The sequence below is a fragment of the Pyricularia oryzae genome, chromosome 4 (genome assembly GCF_000002495.2).
Source record: "Pyricularia oryzae 70-15 chromosome 4, whole genome shotgun sequence".
Lineage (NCBI taxonomy): Eukaryota > Fungi > Ascomycota > Sordariomycetes > Magnaporthales > Pyriculariaceae > Pyricularia > Pyricularia oryzae.
In genome coordinates, this window is record NC_017851.1 from 394380 (window position 1) to 411892 (window position 17513).

Here is a 17513-nt window from a genome sequence, read left to right on the forward strand (position 1 = left end):
ACCTTTGGTTAAATGACAGCACATCTCATATTAGTGACGGATTACTGATTATTCACAAACTAAACCTCTGGTGGACGGCACCCTCAAGAGTCCAAAAGCTCATTTATGCAATTACAAGGCCGTGGATTCCAGCAGACCCATTCACCTTCTAAACTTTGGCGGAACCGCAGCACCCTCCTTCTTCAACGTGACCTTGAACGAAGGCAGCTCGACGCTGACCGCAGCGCCGTCCTCCCCGAGCCCAAAGATGAACTGATCCACCGCCCGCATCTGGTACGCCGGCCTGTCGATGGAGCCCCACGTGCCGCACGACCCCTGCTCCCAGGCCAGCAGCGCATCCAGCTGCGCGAGCTGCTCCGCCGAGCCCACCCCAATCACGCCCTTCCAGCTCTCGCGCTTCTCGTTCTTGAGGTTGGTGGGGTACAGCCGCGCGGTGGCGGTCAGGAGCTGCGGCGGCGGGGGCGGCACGTCGGCCGGGGGCGGGGTGAGGTCCAGCGGCTCGACAAAGGCCGCCATGACGTCCTTGCCCCTGACGACCCAGCCCGTGAGGTTCAGCCCCGGCCCGAGGTCGTCCGCGGCCAGCGCGATACTCACGGTGGAGTTGGTGGCCTCGTCGCGGTAGACGCCCGCGTACCGGGGCGCGGCCTCGTCCCGCGACGATGCTTCGAGGGCAGGCATGAGGGCCTGCACGAGGGTGCTGAGGATGACCTGGGTGCCGAGGTAGGGGAGCTCCGCGGTGGGGCCCGTGGCCAGGATGGTGAAGACGAGGTCGTAGTCGGGCACGAGGACGACGTACGAGCTGTAGGTCAGGAGCCCGCCGTTCTTGGTGTAGACCTCGACGGTGCGCTGGTCGGACGTGACGTTCCTGGCGAGGTAGATCTCCCACGGGGCGCCGACCATGGTGCCCGAGGATGCGGTGGTGGCCCAGGGCTTGAGCCACTTGCGGGTCTTGGCGGGGCTGAGGAGCTTGTTGCTGAGGATGCCGTCGGCGAGGGCGATGAGGTCGTCGGTTGACGCGTAGTAGGCTCCAGATCTGGATGAGTTCGTTTTAATCAGTGTTTGTGTTGGAAGAAAGAAAGCCAATAATATCAAGAGGTGGGATAACCTACGGCCCCGTAAAGCCCATGTCGGCAGCCCACATGGTGTCCTCTACACTGATGACGCCCAATTTATCGTCGGGCTTGGTGGCAAAGGTATGCTTCATGTTCAAAGGGTCGAGGATTTTCTCTTGCACAAAGGCCTCAAAGGACTTGCCGGAAACCTTGCTGACGACGAGCCCGAGGATAGCAGCACCGTTGTTGGAGTAGACGGGTGTGGTGAAGGGTGCGAGCGCCGGCCAGTTGTCTCCAAAGAGTTGCAGAAAGTCTGGCCAAAGTACAGTTAGTAAGCAACCAAAGAGTTTCGAGACACCAATAGCAACTAGACTGTATCCTGTTGGATTGGGAATCATGGCTCTTACCGTCGACGGTGCACTCTCGAACCCCCAGAAATCCAGAGCACCATGGGAGAGATGAATTGCCGCGCGGAGGTAATCCATAAACGTCCGGGTCGAAAGACTTATAAGTGGAAAGGTCGCTACTGACTAAGAGTGTCAAATATTCTTCAGTACAACCATTCCTATAAAGTCATAATAACAGCAATCCAGCATGGCAATCTGGAGGTGATTCTCATGAACAACATAAACACTCACAGTCTGCCTTGATGCCCGCCAGATGAGAAGCCAGCGCGCCCAGGGTAATCTCATCCCAGTCGACAAGGGTAAGCTCGTCCTTGACCTCGGGCTGCTCGTTGAGCTTCTCAAACTCCGGGAAGTACTTTGTGATGGGATCATCCAAGCTGACACCATCGAGCAGGAGGACGGCCAACACGGCAAAGACCTTGGTGACGCTGGCGATGCGGTACACAGACTTGCCGTCGACCTGCTGCACCCCCCTGGGGTCCAACACGGGCGGCGTGCGGTGGTACTCGAGCATGTAGCCGTCCTCGTGGATTGACTTGACGGCTATAGACACGGCCGTGTAGTTGAGGGCCGCGGTTACGCCGTCGAGCAGCTCCTTGGCGCCGGCTGCCACCACGGCGGCCGCCGGGCGGCTGCTGGGCGCCTTGGGGGCCGGGAGGACCGGGCCGGGGATGGGACAGAGACCGTTGCGGGCGGCCTGGACGGCCATGGGCAGCGATTGTGGCGCCAGTAGCCCGGCCAGCTGGAGGCCGATCAGGGAGAGGAGAGACGGTCTAAACATTCTTCCTGCGCTGGGGACTGGATTTGTGGGATGTACAGCACTATGGATGGACAACCTGTCACTTGGAGATAATCACATTTGGTCTTGTTACAACGAGGAGATCGCCATGTTTAAGTACTTTTCTGGAATCACTTTTTCAGCTTGTATTTTTTTTTCCTGGAGTCATTTTTCAGCTCGCTGCCTAGCTACATAACACCGTACGTTGTGGCCGGCCGGGCTGTAGGCTTCGGACTGGATCGGAGGCATGGATAATGCGGGGCGTGACGCGTTTGTGTATGTAAGATGCCGACGGTTTTCGCTTATACGTCCCCCGTTCAGCTGGTTGACGCTGCGGCCTCGGAATACTGCTGAGTCGCTGACACCAAAGGGCGCGAGGGTTGTGGCTCAGCTCACCGATGCCAAGACGCGCAGGAAGTGGACAAAGGTCTAAACTCGTTGCTCAAAATTGGGCATGCATGTCGATCCCCGCAGTGCGAATCTGAGCGACCGCGAAGCAGCCGGGATGTATGCGACCTGTACAAGACAGATCTAGGTACGATGGACAAAAGTCCACGCCAAGATGCGGTACTGTGATGGGTGAATTCTTGGCTTCTTTTTAGGTCAGCTGGAAGGGTATTTGGTCTGGGAGTATTAGACGTGGTGCGTGCAAATTGCCCTACTTCATGGACATGTATTACCACAAATATCTTGGTTGAATGGTTGCGTGGAATGCTAACGTGGCAGCTGAAAGAAGATTTGTTTGGGTTTAGACTAGAAAGGGGGCAGGCAAGCAGGGCGCCGTAAAATGTCACATTACTGTACATATGACCCCCTGAATGAATGTACCGGCGATGTTTGGCCTTGTTTTTTCTTTCGACGAATTGAAATTCCGTAGTCCGGGGGACAACAATATGTGAATTACCTCATAAAGTGCTATTACCAGGACAAGGTCAGGACATAGGTACTTGGTGGGGTTTCTGAATTTACGTGTACTGTCGGTGCAGGGCAAATTCGAGTATTCTCCATTTTAGGCCCACGAATACATTCATTCAGGGGGTCGTGTGTAGTAATGCCTTCCTTCCTTCCTATTTGGGAAGCATGACGTGTTTGTCGAGTGTCGACAAAGCACCAAAAGTACAAAGTTCCAATTGAATGTCAGTCTCCAGTTGGACGACGCCACATCCTGGGCTTTTCAGCCTACGTACGACGATACAGTCTGCCAAAGTGGCTGACACCTTGGTTCTGGGCCGCAGGGCAAAAAATGGATTCCAGGTTTGTTTTGTCGCGCTTCATTTTGCCTTGTTTGTAAGCAACGGGCCGATGATGACTTTTTTTCCGTCTTCCGTTTGGCAGGTTATTTCTCACTTGGCAGGGCGGATACCGCGAGATTGGGTAACCACCAAAAAAGGAGCCCGCTTTTGTCCACATGGCCTCCTGGAATCTCGCTGAAATGATCTACTGCGATAAAAAGTCCTTGTTCCACAAATGGATATTAGCCAATTTGTTCAAGTTTTGGTACCGGATAGAGGTGTTGTCCTGCACGGGAAAAGAGAGAGAGAGAGAGGGAGAGAAAAAAAAGAAAAGAAAGAAAACTCGTGGTTATAATCCTCTACCTAAGCCACTATGCATCTAGAGCATTCCGCGCTTCGCTTCCAGTGGCAAAGGCTGCAACTTGGCATTCTTTCGTCGTCGTTGGCGGAAGGTGGGAGCAGCTTGCGCAAGCGAGGGCTTTGCCGCGAGTCAGGGGCGCAGATCTGACCAGGGCTTCGATGGTTGCCAAGCGGGGCGTTGCCAACAATTTACGTAGCAAAGGGCGCCGGTGGATACCGTCAACTTGTCAACTGGGAGCTCCCTGGGGAGACCACGGACGCCAGTGCCGAGGACCTGGGCCGTCGACTTGCTGTGCCCGAAAGAAAGCTTGTATACCACGTTTAACCGGCGTTGGAATCCGAGACGGGTGGCCCTCACCCGAGAACGGGGAAAACACCGAAATGACGTTTTATTACCAAGTGTCGTCTAAGCGGGCTCTGATGCTTAGCAAGCCTGCCGCCCCAGGTCGGTTGGATATTAGTGGCATACTGGCAGGGTAACAATGACGAAAAAAGATGGAGAAGATTTCTTTCTCGACTACCGCGTAGCTTTTGTATATATTAGAACAGCCGTTCCTCCTCACAGGGGGTCCGAGGTGTACCGGGCCTTGGCTCTTTACCACCCACCGTAGTTTGCGCAGTCACCCCCGACGTTTGCCAGCGGTTCACACTCATTTTTACCAGAGAATCCTTGACAAGTTTCTCAACCCCCACAACCACAGCCAAAACCAGTAAACCATGAGGACGACGCTTCTATCCAGCCTGGCGTGCGCCATCGCGGCGGTCACGGCAGCCGGCAACAGCTCGTGCGCCGGTAAGCAGACGTACGACCACATCGTGGTGGGCGGCGGGCAGGCGGGCATCGTGGCGGCGACGCGGCTCGCGCAGACGGGCAAGCACGTGCTCCTGCTGGAGCGCGGCGTGGGCCCCACGGTGGCGACGGGGGCCGACAACGTCCTCTCGTGGAACGACACGCTCACGCCGACCGACGTGCCGGGCCTGGCCCCCGCCGTGCGCGACGTCGGCCTCTTCTCCAAGTACATGTGCCCCGACACCGAGGGCGTCTCGGCCTGCGTCCTCGGCGGCGCCGGCTCCTTCAACTACCTCGTCTACGTCCACCCGCCCGCGCGCGACTTTGACGACCGCTGGCCCAGCGGCTGGAAGTGGAGCGACGTCAAGCCCGCCGCCGACCGCGTCTACGCCGTCAACCCGGGCTCGCAGATCCCGTCCGCCGACGGCAGGCGCTACGACTTTGGGCTGTACGACACGCTCGGCAGCGGCTTCCTGGCGTCGCGCGGCTGGAAGGCCGTCGACCAGGTCGCGCAGCCCGACGAGAAGCACGAGGCCTACAGCTACCCGAACTGGAACATTGGCGACCAGAAGCGCGCCGGCTCGCTGGCCAGCTACCTGCCCGTGGCGCGCCAGCAGAGCGGCTTCAGCATGCAGCTCAACGCCAGCGTGTCGCGTCTGCTCCGCGAGGGCGGCAAGGTCACGGGCGTGGAGATCGAGGGCGGCAAGAAGCGCTTCCGCCTCGCCGAGGGCGGCAAGGTGATACTGGCGGCCGGGGCCTGGGGCACGCCGCGCGTGCTGCTCAACTCGGGCATCGGGCCCGCGGAGCAGCTGCGCATCATCCAGAACGGCACCAGCGGCGTCAAGCTCCCGGCCCGCGACCAGTGGGTGGACCTGCCGGTCGGCAAGACCATCCGCGACCACTCCATCTTCACGCTGACCATCCAGACCAACGAGACCTTTGGCGCCTTCAACGCGTCGGCGGCCGCGTTTGGCGTCTCGTCGGCGCGGTCCGACATCTCGCTGTACAACGAGCGGTCGTCGGGCCAGCTGGCGCAGGGCATGCACAAGCTCATCTTCTGGACGTCGACCGACGCGGGCGGCGACAACCGCACCCGCTACATCCAGGGCTCGTGCTCGCCCGGCGGGCCCGGCCTGTTCAGCATCAAGGCGTACCTGACGCACGGCCTGACCTCCAAGGGCTCCGTCGGCATCGACGCGGGCGGCAAGATGGTCTTTACGCAGAAGCCGTACCTGGTCGACGCGGCGGACCGCAGGGCCGCGCTGGCCTTTGTCGAGGAGACCGTCGCCGCCGTCAAGGCCTACCCGGGCTGGAAGCTGCAGGGCTACAGCAACTCGACCGCCGTGCTGGACAAGATCGAGCCCGGCAACCACTTTGTCGGCACCGCCGGCATGGGCGAGGACAAGGCCACGTCCGTCGTCGGCCCCGACGCAAAGGTCCACGGCATGGAGAACCTGTACGTCGTCGACGCCAGCATGCACCCTGACCTGCCGACCGGCAACACCAACGCCATCGTCATGGTTGCTGCCGAGGCTGCCATTGGCAAGATTATCGCGCAGCAGTAAGTGGGCGAAGAGTGTTTCTGTTATGAGATGTTTAGATGTACTCCGCAAGGGGGTTTCAGTTTGTACATGTCGTGTATAGAATATGTAAATAAGCATATAGAGTGTTCATGAAGTAGTTTTGTGTCTTATTAGTTTATACCCCGAATAACACTCGAAGCATGAGGCGGAGAATAAGTCGTGGCCATTTGATCAGCTGATATAGTCTTTGCAACACGAGCAAGGGAAGCTTTGGAGGCTGGAATATTATCCAGAGAAAGGCGCTCCTGAGCTTTTGCATCCGCTTCGTGAGGGCTTCTTGTAGCATGGCGACCTCGTCGTCAACGGATGCTATGGTAACCTGACCAGCGTTCAATGGTCCTTGTGTTGCGGCCTCCCCGGGTGATGTGTCCGTGGTCCGAGTTGAGACCATCGGAGTCTCCGGGACGGCAGCGGGCGTCACACCTGGCGTTTCTTCTACCGTGCCGGAAACCTCACTAGGGAGTGTCGCCACTGTAGGGGGTGGATGATTTGCGGGTGTTTGCATGCTTGTTTGCATGCTCATCTGTTGCCGTATCGTTTCGAGACTCGGACGCATAAAAAGCTCCGCCATGGCGCTCAGATTCTCCAGCGTCGGCTGCGTTCGGTCCTGCAAACTCGTTGACGATGTGGCTGGTGCTGGTGCTGGTGCAGGTGCTGGTGCTTCGATCTGGACAGGAGAGGCCACAGTTGGGAGGATTGCCTGTGGCCTGGAGGCGGACGGAAGAGGAGCTGAGGTCGGAGCAGCGGTCTGCGCATCGCCATTGCTACTCTGACTACCTCCCATCGCTTGTGGGCTAGAAACCTGCCAGAAGGTGGCAGGTTGTGGTCGAGGCAGCTCCAGCGCAGTAAGTTGCTGGTTCTTCATCTCCATGACCTTGTCAAGATCGCCGGCGAGCCTGTCCAGAGATCGCTGAGGACCACTGTACCTACCAATCCTGGTGGTCGAGATGCCGTCCGAACCCTTCCTGTGCGAAAACTTTGCCTTGATCCTGTTCATGGTCCCCTTCAACCCACCACGGACCTTGATCTTCATCAAAAAGGGCTCGCCCTGCCGCGCAAAGGCAAACGCCGTCTTGACCAAGTTCTGCTGCCCGGGGTCAAGCTCGTTCTCCTTGAGGCTCCACTCCAGCGTCCGGTGCAGGCCCGTAAACACCTTCTTGCCCTTGCCGCTTCGGCACACCCGAGTGCCCGTAAACTCCCACCGGCAGGGGACCTCAAACGACGTCTCGAACTCTTTGCCTCCCAGCCCGCCGCCCGCGCCCATGACCTCGAGTCTGGGCTCCAGGCTGACCCGCTCGAGCTTGGCCTTGGTGCTCTCGGGGCCGACGACGCGGCGCGGGCCGTAGTAGGGCGTGATCTGGGCGGGCAGGCCACGGAGCGGCTCGCGCACGTCCTCGAGCGTGACCTCGATGCGCGCCCAGTCCAGACGGTAGTGGGCGGGCTGCTGGATGTAAAAGTCAATGTAGACGATGCCGGCGTCGGCGTCCTCGAGCACGCCCCACTGCGACTCGGCAAAGAGCAGGTTGCAGTCCACCTGCACGCTGCCGATGGACGCGCCGCCCACCAGCGCGTCGCGGTGGTTGACGTGGTCGAACCGCTCAAAGTCGTACCGCCCGTAGCGCTTGCTCCACGTCCCTCTGCTCAGCTCCGGGCAGGATGGAGCGGGGGTTTGCTGGGCGGCCGGCGGGACCACGGCGCTGGTGATGTCGCCGGGTCGGCTTGTTGAGGCCATGGGGGTTTTTGTGTGATTGGTGTTTTGACGGGGTTGGATTGACACGAGCAGATGAAGATGAAAGCGATGGATTAAAACTAGAACTAGTTCTAGAAATAAAGTGAGAAATTGACTGATCAATTTGCAAGACGACTCTACTCCCGGGAGAGAAGTGTGTGAGTGGGGTTTCTGAACCCAGAGTCCAATCCCAATCCTGACCCGTCAGCCGCAATCTTCAAGGGTGTGAGGCCTCCGCAAGCTGACGCCAAGACTCGGGCGCAGCATGATGTGGGCATTTGGCATTTGGACAGATTCTCAAGACGTTATTATCATCCTGCCGCATCTTCTTCACTTGCCGGCAAGGCACTGAGCAAGGCCCTATCGCGGCATAAACAAAGCAGAGTATGGAAAGCTACTGGAGCGATTCATTTTACAGGCCGCCAAGACCACGGAGGGCAGTCGACCACGACTTTGCGCCGCCGCCACCACAAGGTGCGGAGCTGGACAGGTTCAGCGGGCGGTGGAGCCACGCCGACCCCAACCCCGAGGGCAGCAACCATGACGGGCAGGTCATCTACGCAGGACCTCCTCCGGGTCCTGCGCGTCCCAAAAGCCCGCGCGCTCGTCGCAGGAGGGGCTCGACCGAGTTGGTCTATATCGACGAATACGTTCGCCATGGGTCCCACAGACACGCCTACGGGGATCGGGAATTTCAAATGACGGCAGAGGAAGAGCACCAAACTACGTGCGACCCCGATCAACCCGTCAACGTTCACGTGCAGCTCCAGTTGCCAATCGCTCTGGACCTCGACGATGAGCTGGGCGAACTGGCGCGGCTCCGAAGAGTGGGCGATTTCAGAGCGGCCAAGAGCTTCTTCCGCAGCAAACTGGCAGAGCACATCGGAAACCCCTACGTGTTTGTTCAGTATGCAGAACTGCTCCTGGCCATGGAGGATTACAAGGCCCTCAAGTCGCTGCGGCCCCCGCCGAGCTTCGGGGTCAGCATAGAGGAGGAAGGGCTTCGGCGGGCGCGGCGGGAAAAGGGGTTGAACACGGAAGACGGCGCGGACCCGTGGCTGGATTTACATCCCAGGGCGGAGGGGACCTTGCTTTTTTGGAACTGGTCGTTGATCAAAAGTCTCGTATTGATCCATGCAGACGATTGCGTCTACAGCGTGGAGTGGCTGCGCAGTACATTCAGCTACCTTGATTTTCAGGACGATCTGGGGTCAACAGAGGTGCAGATTATAGTCTTGAGTATCAAGCTATTCGTTGCTGCATTCAAGTCTGCCTCCCAACTCAACCATATAGGATCATTACAATCGGACTTTGAGCACTGGGTAGACTGGGGAAGCCTCTTTGCCAGCTTGTCAAGACAGAACCGCCACTGGGACTGCTGCGACCTCAAGGCCATTGACGCCATAGCGTTTGGCTACAGGGAGCACTGGAACTGGCAGAACAACCTCCCGGGCAGGGACAGGTTCGACTTTGACTTTACCGGGCCGTGGGAGCAGCTCGACCACGACGAGGCCAGCCTGCTGGCATGTCTCGACCAGACGACTTCGGTCACCTTGGCTCACTTCACCGCCAAGCCCTACGTCATAGACTACATCAAAAAGTCGGCAAACATGTTGTCCATGATGAACAGCGCCGCCGAGCTGCTGAAGCGCCACTACCCTGCCGCCATGAGGAGCCGGCCGTTTGTCCGCTGGCTGATCCTGTCGTCCCAGGCCGCAAGGGCGGCGGTGGCACAAGAGGAAGACGACAACAACTTTTCCACCGACAGGCAATATCCTCGCAGGATTCCATCGCCAGACGACTCAGCCGACCAAAGGTGGGACGATGCTGCCGCAAAAGACCGTCAGGTCATCCTGTGGAAGGGAGACTTTAGAAACCACGAGCAGTGGCTTGCCCTCAACAGGGGCGAGTTGGATCCAGAAGAATACTATCGCAGATGGGCTGCGCGGAATCCCGATGCCGCCCGGGCAGCGTGGAGTTCGAGGCCATCTCTGGAACGAGAGCGGGAACGCCGCGACGCTGAGTCGGACTCTTGTGATTCGGGAGACGAGTCTTCGCCTGTAGCTCGCGTGGCCAGGCGACGCTGGGATAGCCATTCAAGCAGTTCCGACGGAGAGGGTAGCTCCTGGTACCCGGAACACCAGTATTACCCGCCGCCACCCATCACCTCGGAGGTCGTTGACCGCAGGGATGCTCCCGGCATCCCCCCTGCCAGCAAAGCACCTGATTCTCCAACATTTACTCAGGGGCAAAATACTGCAGAGCCGGCCGAGATGGTGACGTCCAAGGAGCCAACTTGGACCTGGAGGCAACCCACCGTCATCTCCACGGCCCCCGCGGAAGTCCAACGCCCCAGCGTCCCACCCGACGAATCTGCCACGAGATCCAGGCGCGCGCGGGTCGACGACGACTCAGATTCGGACGCACCACCGCTTACGCGAGGGAGCCAAGACTACCACCCACACGAACCCCGGATTAACTCCGCCCCGACCAGCCTCCACGGCAATGTCGGACGCTACAGCTCGCATCGAGAGCTAGACACGACTCCCGGCGCTGCGGATCCCGTGCGCGAGAGACGGTACGCGAGCCCGAGGGGTGTGCGGTGGGAGGACCACGAGCGGCGGAGGCAGAACGACCGCATCGGGAACAGGGCGCCGTCCGTCGTGACGTCCGATGGGCCCTCCCACGCCCTCTCTGCCGAGGCCTCGGCGCCCCTGACCCCGGTTGTGAGGAAGCAGCAGAGGATGGAGCCTGGCCGCAGGAGGCCCAGCGTCGCGGTGGTGCCGCTGCCGACGGAGGGCATGCCAAGGACAGCGCCTCGCCGCGGAAGACCGAGCGTCACGATTGCTGATCCGGCGGTGGGATCTAGTACTGCTGTTGATGCAGCTGGTCTCGCGCATGCCCAAGCATTCGAGGGGGGCTCTTTGTCAAGCAATCGCATCACTCTACCCAATTCAAGAGCCCACTACGATATAGACAAGAAATGGTGGTATTGTAAGTCTTTTGTCTCTTTTCTCGTCACGACCCCAGCCGAACCGGGCATACTTTGGTCAAACATTTCTAATCAAATTTATTTGTTCAAAAAGGCAACTGTAATCCCGACCTCGCAGCCTCCATCCGCAGAGTGAATAAAGAGACCAAGAATAAAGGACGCAGGTTCTGGACGTGCTCCAAGGACAGGTCGATGAGCTGTGACTTTTTCCTCTGGGAAGATGACGCCTGCGTCGTCGAGGCCCGGGCCGAGGGCCAATCGCCGCCGTGACGCCCGCTTCGTTTCTTCCGCCTGGTGCAGAGCTGAAGTTTGGCGGTGGTAAAGTCAAGATTATCGTTGGGACATGGTAGGAGCTAGCAGATATTTTCATGGATTGGGCGGCGCCGGAAAGCCCGACCAAGGAGTTGAGGACTTGGGGAGTACCGAGCAGGGGATAAGGTGGAAGTGGGAACGTTATTAGCAGGGTTTATGGAGTGACAAATTTTTATTCCCCCAACGAACCCTATTTTTAAAAGCTGTGCATCAAAATAGCGGTTCATGATCAAAATAGAAGTTCATGAAAAGTCACAGCAGCCGATGTGAAAAGTTAAAATACACACATTGAGGGATATAGATGACCGCAATCATCGAACCAATCGTTGCGATCTCAACGGATGCTATAGTGCCACTTTCAATGTTGAAACCCTTTTCTGCCTTTGCGTTGTTTCTTACATACAAACACTCCCGCTCGGCTATCGCTTCTAGTAACGTTGCGTACCCCCTGTTCGGCACCCCCCCTGTTCGGCACCCAAAAATAACAACACTTTTATTTTTATCCTCCAACTTCTATTATAAATATCTCGATGAATCTGTCACTTTTGGATTTACTTTTTTCTGATTTTAATTCTCCATTTTCCAATGAAGCAATATACTGAAAAACAGCTTATATCTGCAATTAACGACGTCAATAATGGCAATCCAATTGCAAAAACCTCCCGAAAATGGGGAATACCTAGGTGTTACGATCAAGGTATCGGGGTAACCTGTTCTTAGGGTAAAGTACAGTGGGTTGAAGCAACTGAGCGTCTGACTGGGTAACTGGGGTTCTCAATGACTGGGGGTGAAGTTATGATCGTTCTCAAGTAAGTATTGAGGTTAACTAGAGTTTGATTGCTGCTAAGCAATCCTAGAATCGAATCTATCTACATGGTAATGAGCGTGCCTTATATAGACTATGTTCCGAATGTGATCTCTCCTGAAAGGTCTCTGATCTTAAAGACTCCCCAGGGTCTCTGGAGATCAGGTTGTGATCTTTGAGATCATCCCTTGTCCGTTTGAGATCAACTGTCTTGGCAGTCACGTGCTGTTACGTGGCTTTGTCCTTACGTAATCCATGTTCTGCCGGTCGGTGACTTTTTTGGGCGAGTGTCGTCAGGAGGGGTGTGACCCCACCTGGCCTCCCTGGTACCGGCCCAACTGTCTGGTCGTAACACTAGGTCTACACTTCAAAGTCGACTTAAAGGTTCTCAACCTTATAAAAAAGCACAAAGCCCTTTTCAAAGGCTTTCCACGGAACAGGAAAAGCATTTGGCTGATTGGGTACTTACCCAAACAGCTTTAGGGCTTCCGCCAACGCATCAAGAATTACGCTTTTTTGCCGAACGAATTCTTCAAGCCGCCGGAGAGACAAAAGGCCTTGGAAAACGTTGGATAACTCGTTTTTTGGCTCGTTATCCAATCCTTAAAACCCAAAGGCCCCGTCGAATAGATAACGCCCGGGTTAGTGGCGCTACTACGGAGGTAATTAAATCTTGGTGGCTTTATATTACGAACCCGGTTATTAACGCTATTAAACCGGAAAACCGTTGGAATATGGACGAAACCGGTATAATGGAAGGCAAAGGATCTAATGGCCTAGTATTAGGGCTTAACGGGATCCGGCCGTTGCAACGAAAAGAGCCCGGAACGCGTGGTTGGACGACTATAATCGAATGTATATCGGCTACGGGCGTTGCCCTCCCTCCCCTCGTTATATTTAAGGGAAAAAACGTACAACAACAATGGTTTCCCACGGATTTAAGCCCTTTCGATAATTGGCAATTTCATGCAACCGAAAACGGGTGGACAAATAACCAAACGGCTATCGAATGGTTAAAAAAGGTGTTTATTCCGTATACCCAACCTTTAACCCCTGAAAAGCGGTTATTAGTTTTGGATGGCCATGGATCACATATAACGGACGAATTTATGCTTCTTTGCTTGCAAAACAATATTCAACTCCTATATTTACCCCCTCATTCGTCACACGTTCTTCAACCGTTGGATTTATCGGTTTTTGGGCCGTTAAAGGAAGCTTATCGACGTCACCTGGGATTTGTAAACCAGTTTTGCTGTTCAACGGTTATTGGAAAACGAAATTTCCTACTTTGTTATCGAAAGGCCAGATTAAAAGCATTTATAGCAAAAACCATTCAATCTGGTTGGCGTACAACGGGGTTATGGCCGGTAAACTTGGTTAAACCACTTTTAAGCCCTTTTTTGTTAGAAAATAGCAACGCCAACGTTATAAAAGATAAAAACAACGGTTTGCAAAGGGATAAAACACCGGAAAGCCCAGCCCAAAAAATTAACGACCCGTCTTTACTTATTTGGAAAACCCCTAAAACGACCCGAGATATCCGACTTCAACTGCAAAAACTTTCCCAATCCAACAAAACCAACGCTACTTCACGTCTTTTATTTGCAAAAGTCCAAAAAAGCTTCGAAGCCAAAGATACCCTTTTGGCTAGCGCCCAGCAAAAAATCAGCTTATTGGAAGCACAACTGGAGGCAATACGGCCGGTTAAAAGGAGGAGGGTGGTTCCGGATCCAAACGAGCTTTTGGTTAACAAACAGAACATTATTGGATTGCAGGAAAATGATATAGAAAATTTGGAACCTTTAGCTGATGAAGAAGAGGTTAATGAACCGGAGAAGCGTGAAAACGATTGTATTTTTGTCCGTTGATAATTTTATATTTAAATCAGTTTATAAAAGTAGGCATTTCGTTGTTAGATTTTCAGGGTGCCGAACAGGGGGGGTGCCGAACAGGGGGTACGCAACGTTAACGCTAAAAAGATCATTCGGTGTTGGTAGATACAGCCGTAGAAAGGCAGATCCATACCGAACTGAGTGGTGGCATTGATGTGCAATTTGCTGGATTCATGCCGCTGTATACCAACAGTCATGTCCGACCCGGGATCCCAGACCTAGGTACCTGAGTACCTGCATGGTACCGTGCGACCTATAGAGTCGGGCACAGAAAGGCCCTGTTTCCCATCATTTGCTGCCAAGCTTTTAAATTTAGTAAGGAGAAGAGAATTTTAATTTTTTCATTTTTTTTCACGACGGTATTAATAGTAATCCTTTGTTATGAGCTACTCCGTGTTCTCCTGAACCGACGTCAATTTGGTGCACCGCATTGATAGCGCAGTCTACATCCAAGTTATAACAAGGCCCTATATAGTGCCCCGCAAGCCTTACCTGCCAAAGGGGGGTTATCTCTCGCTTCTCTATCTTCTTTCATGCTCTCGACCCTTCCCATCTAGCACTTTCCAGCTTCTCTAGTCTTTCTTCTGTCGATCTCTCTATCTCATCTCCACAGCCCTTTTTTCCTATCTTTCTGTTTCCCTTGAACACAAAATGCAGATCAAGTTTGTCATCTCCTGCCTCCTGGTCGGCGCCATGGCCGCGCCCTCGCCCTCCCCCGCCGGCACGGACGCTCTCGTCCAACTCCAGGCTCGGACCCCGGGTGGCTCACCGTCCCGCGCCCCGAGTGGCTCACCGGCCCGCGACTCGGACGCTGGCTCCGCAGAAGACAAGTCAGAGCGCTCCCGTATCAGCTCCTGGCTCCACCGCTCCCCCAAGAATTCCGCCTCTTCTTCCGACGACGAACAGGAGAGGCCCAGCCGACCGCCGCACCCGGCCCCCAAGTCGGGACACAACAAAGCAGGACACCGGGTGCACACGGCCATTGCGAGTGCAAACATGGCGGGCGGGCGTATGTGAAGAATTGTGACGTTTTGATGGGCCAGCAAAGGCCGTTTTGCACCATGACAAAAACTCTCTTGCAGTGAGAGCGAGCCGGGATTATCTATCCTGCCTTATAACGGCTCGCGGGCGACGGAGTGGCAATATGGATATATGTCACTCCCGTCGAAGCACCAAGTGATTCCCCATTTCAAAAAAAAAGTACCTGTTTTTTTTTATGTCAAGAAAGGTTGAGTTTGAGTTTTAAAGTTTTATAATGTCTCGATCTTATTGGATCTTATCATGTACCTGCGTTTATTACAAAATCATATACGAATCACGTCCAGAAAACATGGAAGTGCCTCGCCACATCTTCATGAATAGATATTTCTCATGCTAGTGTGATGCCTGAAGTTGTTTTCAAGCAGGCCTCTGTCATTCGGGAACATTTGTGTGGGTATGCAAGGTCAATTTTTACAAAAAATTCCCAGCTACGCCAAACGAACCCCGACCCTCACACCTCGACTGCTGTCTACACGCACTCAGCGAGCTTGAACGAATCAACACACCTCTGCAGCGGTCTTAGCACCTCCCTCAACATGTCTTCCCGCCACCTGTCCGCAGGTGCAGTCTTGTGACTGGCGAGACACCACAAAACTGCCGCCGCGTAATCTGGCCCCGCCTCATCTGCAACTTCACGCAGCCAGCCAATGGCCGCCAGCACGTCAAAGCCCTCCCTCTCATTGTCGCTCGCGCCAGGCCCATAGAGCGTCCTCCAGTGCTGGCGTTCCAGCGGGGAGCGAAAGCAGAGCTCAAGGAGGGTGATGCCCAGTCGGGCCAGGGGGACACTGACGTCAGCTAATCGCTGCGGGGCGCTGCTCGGTTGTATGCTGCTGCTGTTGTTCTTGGGGGCCAGCTCTCTGAACATTCGCGATATCTGAGGCCTGTTAAGGAGGAAGACGTTGGGGTCAGAGGGATCTGCAAGGAAGACGATAGATAGCTTGTCAAATGCTCGGGAGCTGGTGGCACTAGGAAGCCAGGGTGAGTCGAGCAGCTGCAGGAAAGAGGAAGCGATGATCAATGCGACTGTGTAACTTCCTTTGCGGGTCAGGGGCGGCCGAACTTCTCCATTCAAGATCTGTGCAAGGGTCACTGATCTTGGCATGGTAACATGATGCGCAACCGAGTAGACGTGATACCGCTTGTCTTCGTCTGGGAGGTTGAGATAGCCGCGATAGTCGGTATGCGAGCCGCAAAGGGACTGGCAAAGACTTTTGATGGGCTCAATCTTTGCGGTGGCCGGGTCCTTTGCTGGGAGTTGTAGCGTTATTGCGGGACTACATCTGCCGCCGTCAGCCACTGCACGATGAGAGAATCGCGGATGCTCTGAAAAAAAAAGACACCCACACTGAGAACCGGACGTTTGGCCGGGGTGAACTGGTCACAGACCCCTTGGGCCGAACTGCTAACTTGGCGCTGGCAGCCTTTGTAGGCCTGGTGTAGGCTGGTATTTTGGTCTGCTGAGCTGGAGCCAGCACCATACTTGCCTTTAGAAGTTCATGTCCGTCATGCTCTTCTATGCGCGTATAGTAGGCCTCTTGACTCGCAGTTCCCATCGGCCCCGAGGCTCCTGGATCCTTCTTGAAGACAATCTCAAAGATTGCCTTCTCCTTGCAATTCGCCCGATGCTGTAGTAAAAGACTTGCTGCGTGGTCGCTCGGACACTGACATCGACAGGCGGCAGCCAGAGCTCTGAAGAAAGCTGCAGCCGTCTGCCAGAATCTGCACAGGGAAGCATCCATGGAAGACGTTGTCAATGCTGCGTCCAGCTGCTTGGTGAGCTCTGCATCCTTTTCGCTCGAACTGAGTAGCTCTGCTCAGGATTAGTTGAATGGCACTAGACCAGTGGGAAGTTGACGATTGAGGAGAAGTGGGCGTATAGATGCAAGGATACAGTACGGGCGGGGCAAAAGGAGAGGTGCTAGTGATGGGAGGGAGATAAAATGACGAAGCACTTACCGCGTAGCTTCGTATTACAGTCCCGGAGATCAGCAAACAGGCGTCTGCGATTGGCTTCGCCGTTGACAAACTTTGCTTTGTAGACTTGAAATCTGGCGTTCTCGATGTTCAAGGCCATTTGAACTCGGGAGGGACGAGCTCCGGGCTTGGGTCGTGTTAGTGTGCTGCTCCAAAAGGCAAGCAAGATAAGACGGGAGATTCCATGCAGTATCCAATCGCGAGAGAGGGATTGAAAACAAATAGTAGGTGAAGAATTGCAATAGAGTAGTCCAGTGCTGAGCGGGGGTACGGGATTTGACAAGTGACGGAAAGTGCAGCTATAATCACGGCCGAACATCGAAGGCTTCTAGTGCAAGTTACCCATACCTGAGCATCCATTCTCTCCTGTACCAGATCGGAGTCCAGAGCCATTTCTGTGTTGAGTTCTGCAAGGGTCTCCTCCATGCGGCGAACGAAGCCCAGGTAAAGGATGTGCGATTCCCCAAGCTTCTTCTGCAGCAGCTCGGAAACATCAGCATCCTTCCAGCGTTGGCTCGAGAGAATCAACAGACCTTCGGCATGTCGATGATTCCGCAAGAAAACAT

At 55.3% G+C, this 17513-nt stretch overlaps 6 protein-coding genes across 6 annotated transcripts; 3 read left to right on the forward strand and 3 right to left on the reverse strand.

Annotated features, from left to right (window-relative positions):
* Window positions 1-33: 33 nt before the first annotated feature.
* Window positions 34-2308, reverse strand: MGG_08486 (beta-lactamase). The gene is made up of 4 exons (XM_003715946.1): window positions 1691-2308; window positions 1460-1582; window positions 1110-1365; window positions 34-1033 (listed from the first exon to the last, which is right to left on the reverse strand). The coding sequence occupies exons 1-4, from the start codon at window positions 2238-2240 to the stop codon at window positions 142-144; spliced, it is 1821 nt and encodes a 606-aa protein (XP_003715994.1). The 5' UTR covers window positions 2241-2308; the 3' UTR covers window positions 34-141.
* A 2189-nt stretch (window positions 2309-4497) lies between these two features.
* Window positions 4498-6184, forward strand: MGG_08487 (cellobiose dehydrogenase; the record flags this gene model as incomplete). The annotated part of the gene is made up of 1 exon (XM_003715947.1): window positions 4498-6184. Exon 1 carries the CDS (start codon window positions 4547-4549, stop codon window positions 6182-6184), a length of 1638 nt encoding a protein of 545 aa, XP_003715995.1. The 5' UTR covers window positions 4498-4546.
* MGG_08488 (uncharacterized protein) lies at window positions 5360-8067 on the reverse strand. The gene has a single exon (XM_003715948.1). The coding sequence runs from the start codon at window positions 7932-7934 to the stop codon at window positions 6318-6320; it is 1617 nt and encodes a 538-aa protein (XP_003715996.1). The 5' UTR covers window positions 7935-8067; the 3' UTR covers window positions 5360-6317.
* A 178-nt stretch (window positions 8068-8245) lies between these two features.
* Window positions 8246-11566, forward strand: MGG_08489 (uncharacterized protein). The gene is made up of 2 exons (XM_003715949.1): window positions 8246-10925; window positions 11018-11566. The coding sequence occupies exons 1-2, from the start codon at window positions 8318-8320 to the stop codon at window positions 11191-11193; spliced, it is 2784 nt and encodes a 927-aa protein (XP_003715997.1). The 5' UTR covers window positions 8246-8317; the 3' UTR covers window positions 11194-11566.
* A 3017-nt stretch (window positions 11567-14583) lies between these two features.
* MGG_08491 (uncharacterized protein) lies at window positions 14584-14949 on the forward strand (the record flags this gene model as incomplete). Its single annotated transcript, XM_003715950.1, has 1 exon — window positions 14584-14949. One exon carries the CDS (start codon window positions 14584-14586, stop codon window positions 14947-14949), a length of 366 nt encoding a protein of 121 aa, XP_003715998.1.
* Window positions 14950-15442: 493 nt separating this feature from the next.
* MGG_08492 (uncharacterized protein) lies at window positions 15443-17489 on the reverse strand (the record flags this gene model as incomplete). The annotated part of the gene is made up of 5 exons (XM_003715951.1): window positions 15443-16247; window positions 16318-16783; window positions 16930-17074; window positions 17296-17421; window positions 17481-17489. The coding sequence occupies 5 exons, from the start codon at window positions 17487-17489 to the stop codon at window positions 15443-15445; spliced, it is 1551 nt and encodes a 516-aa protein (XP_003715999.1).
* Window positions 17490-17513: the final 24 nt, after the last annotated feature.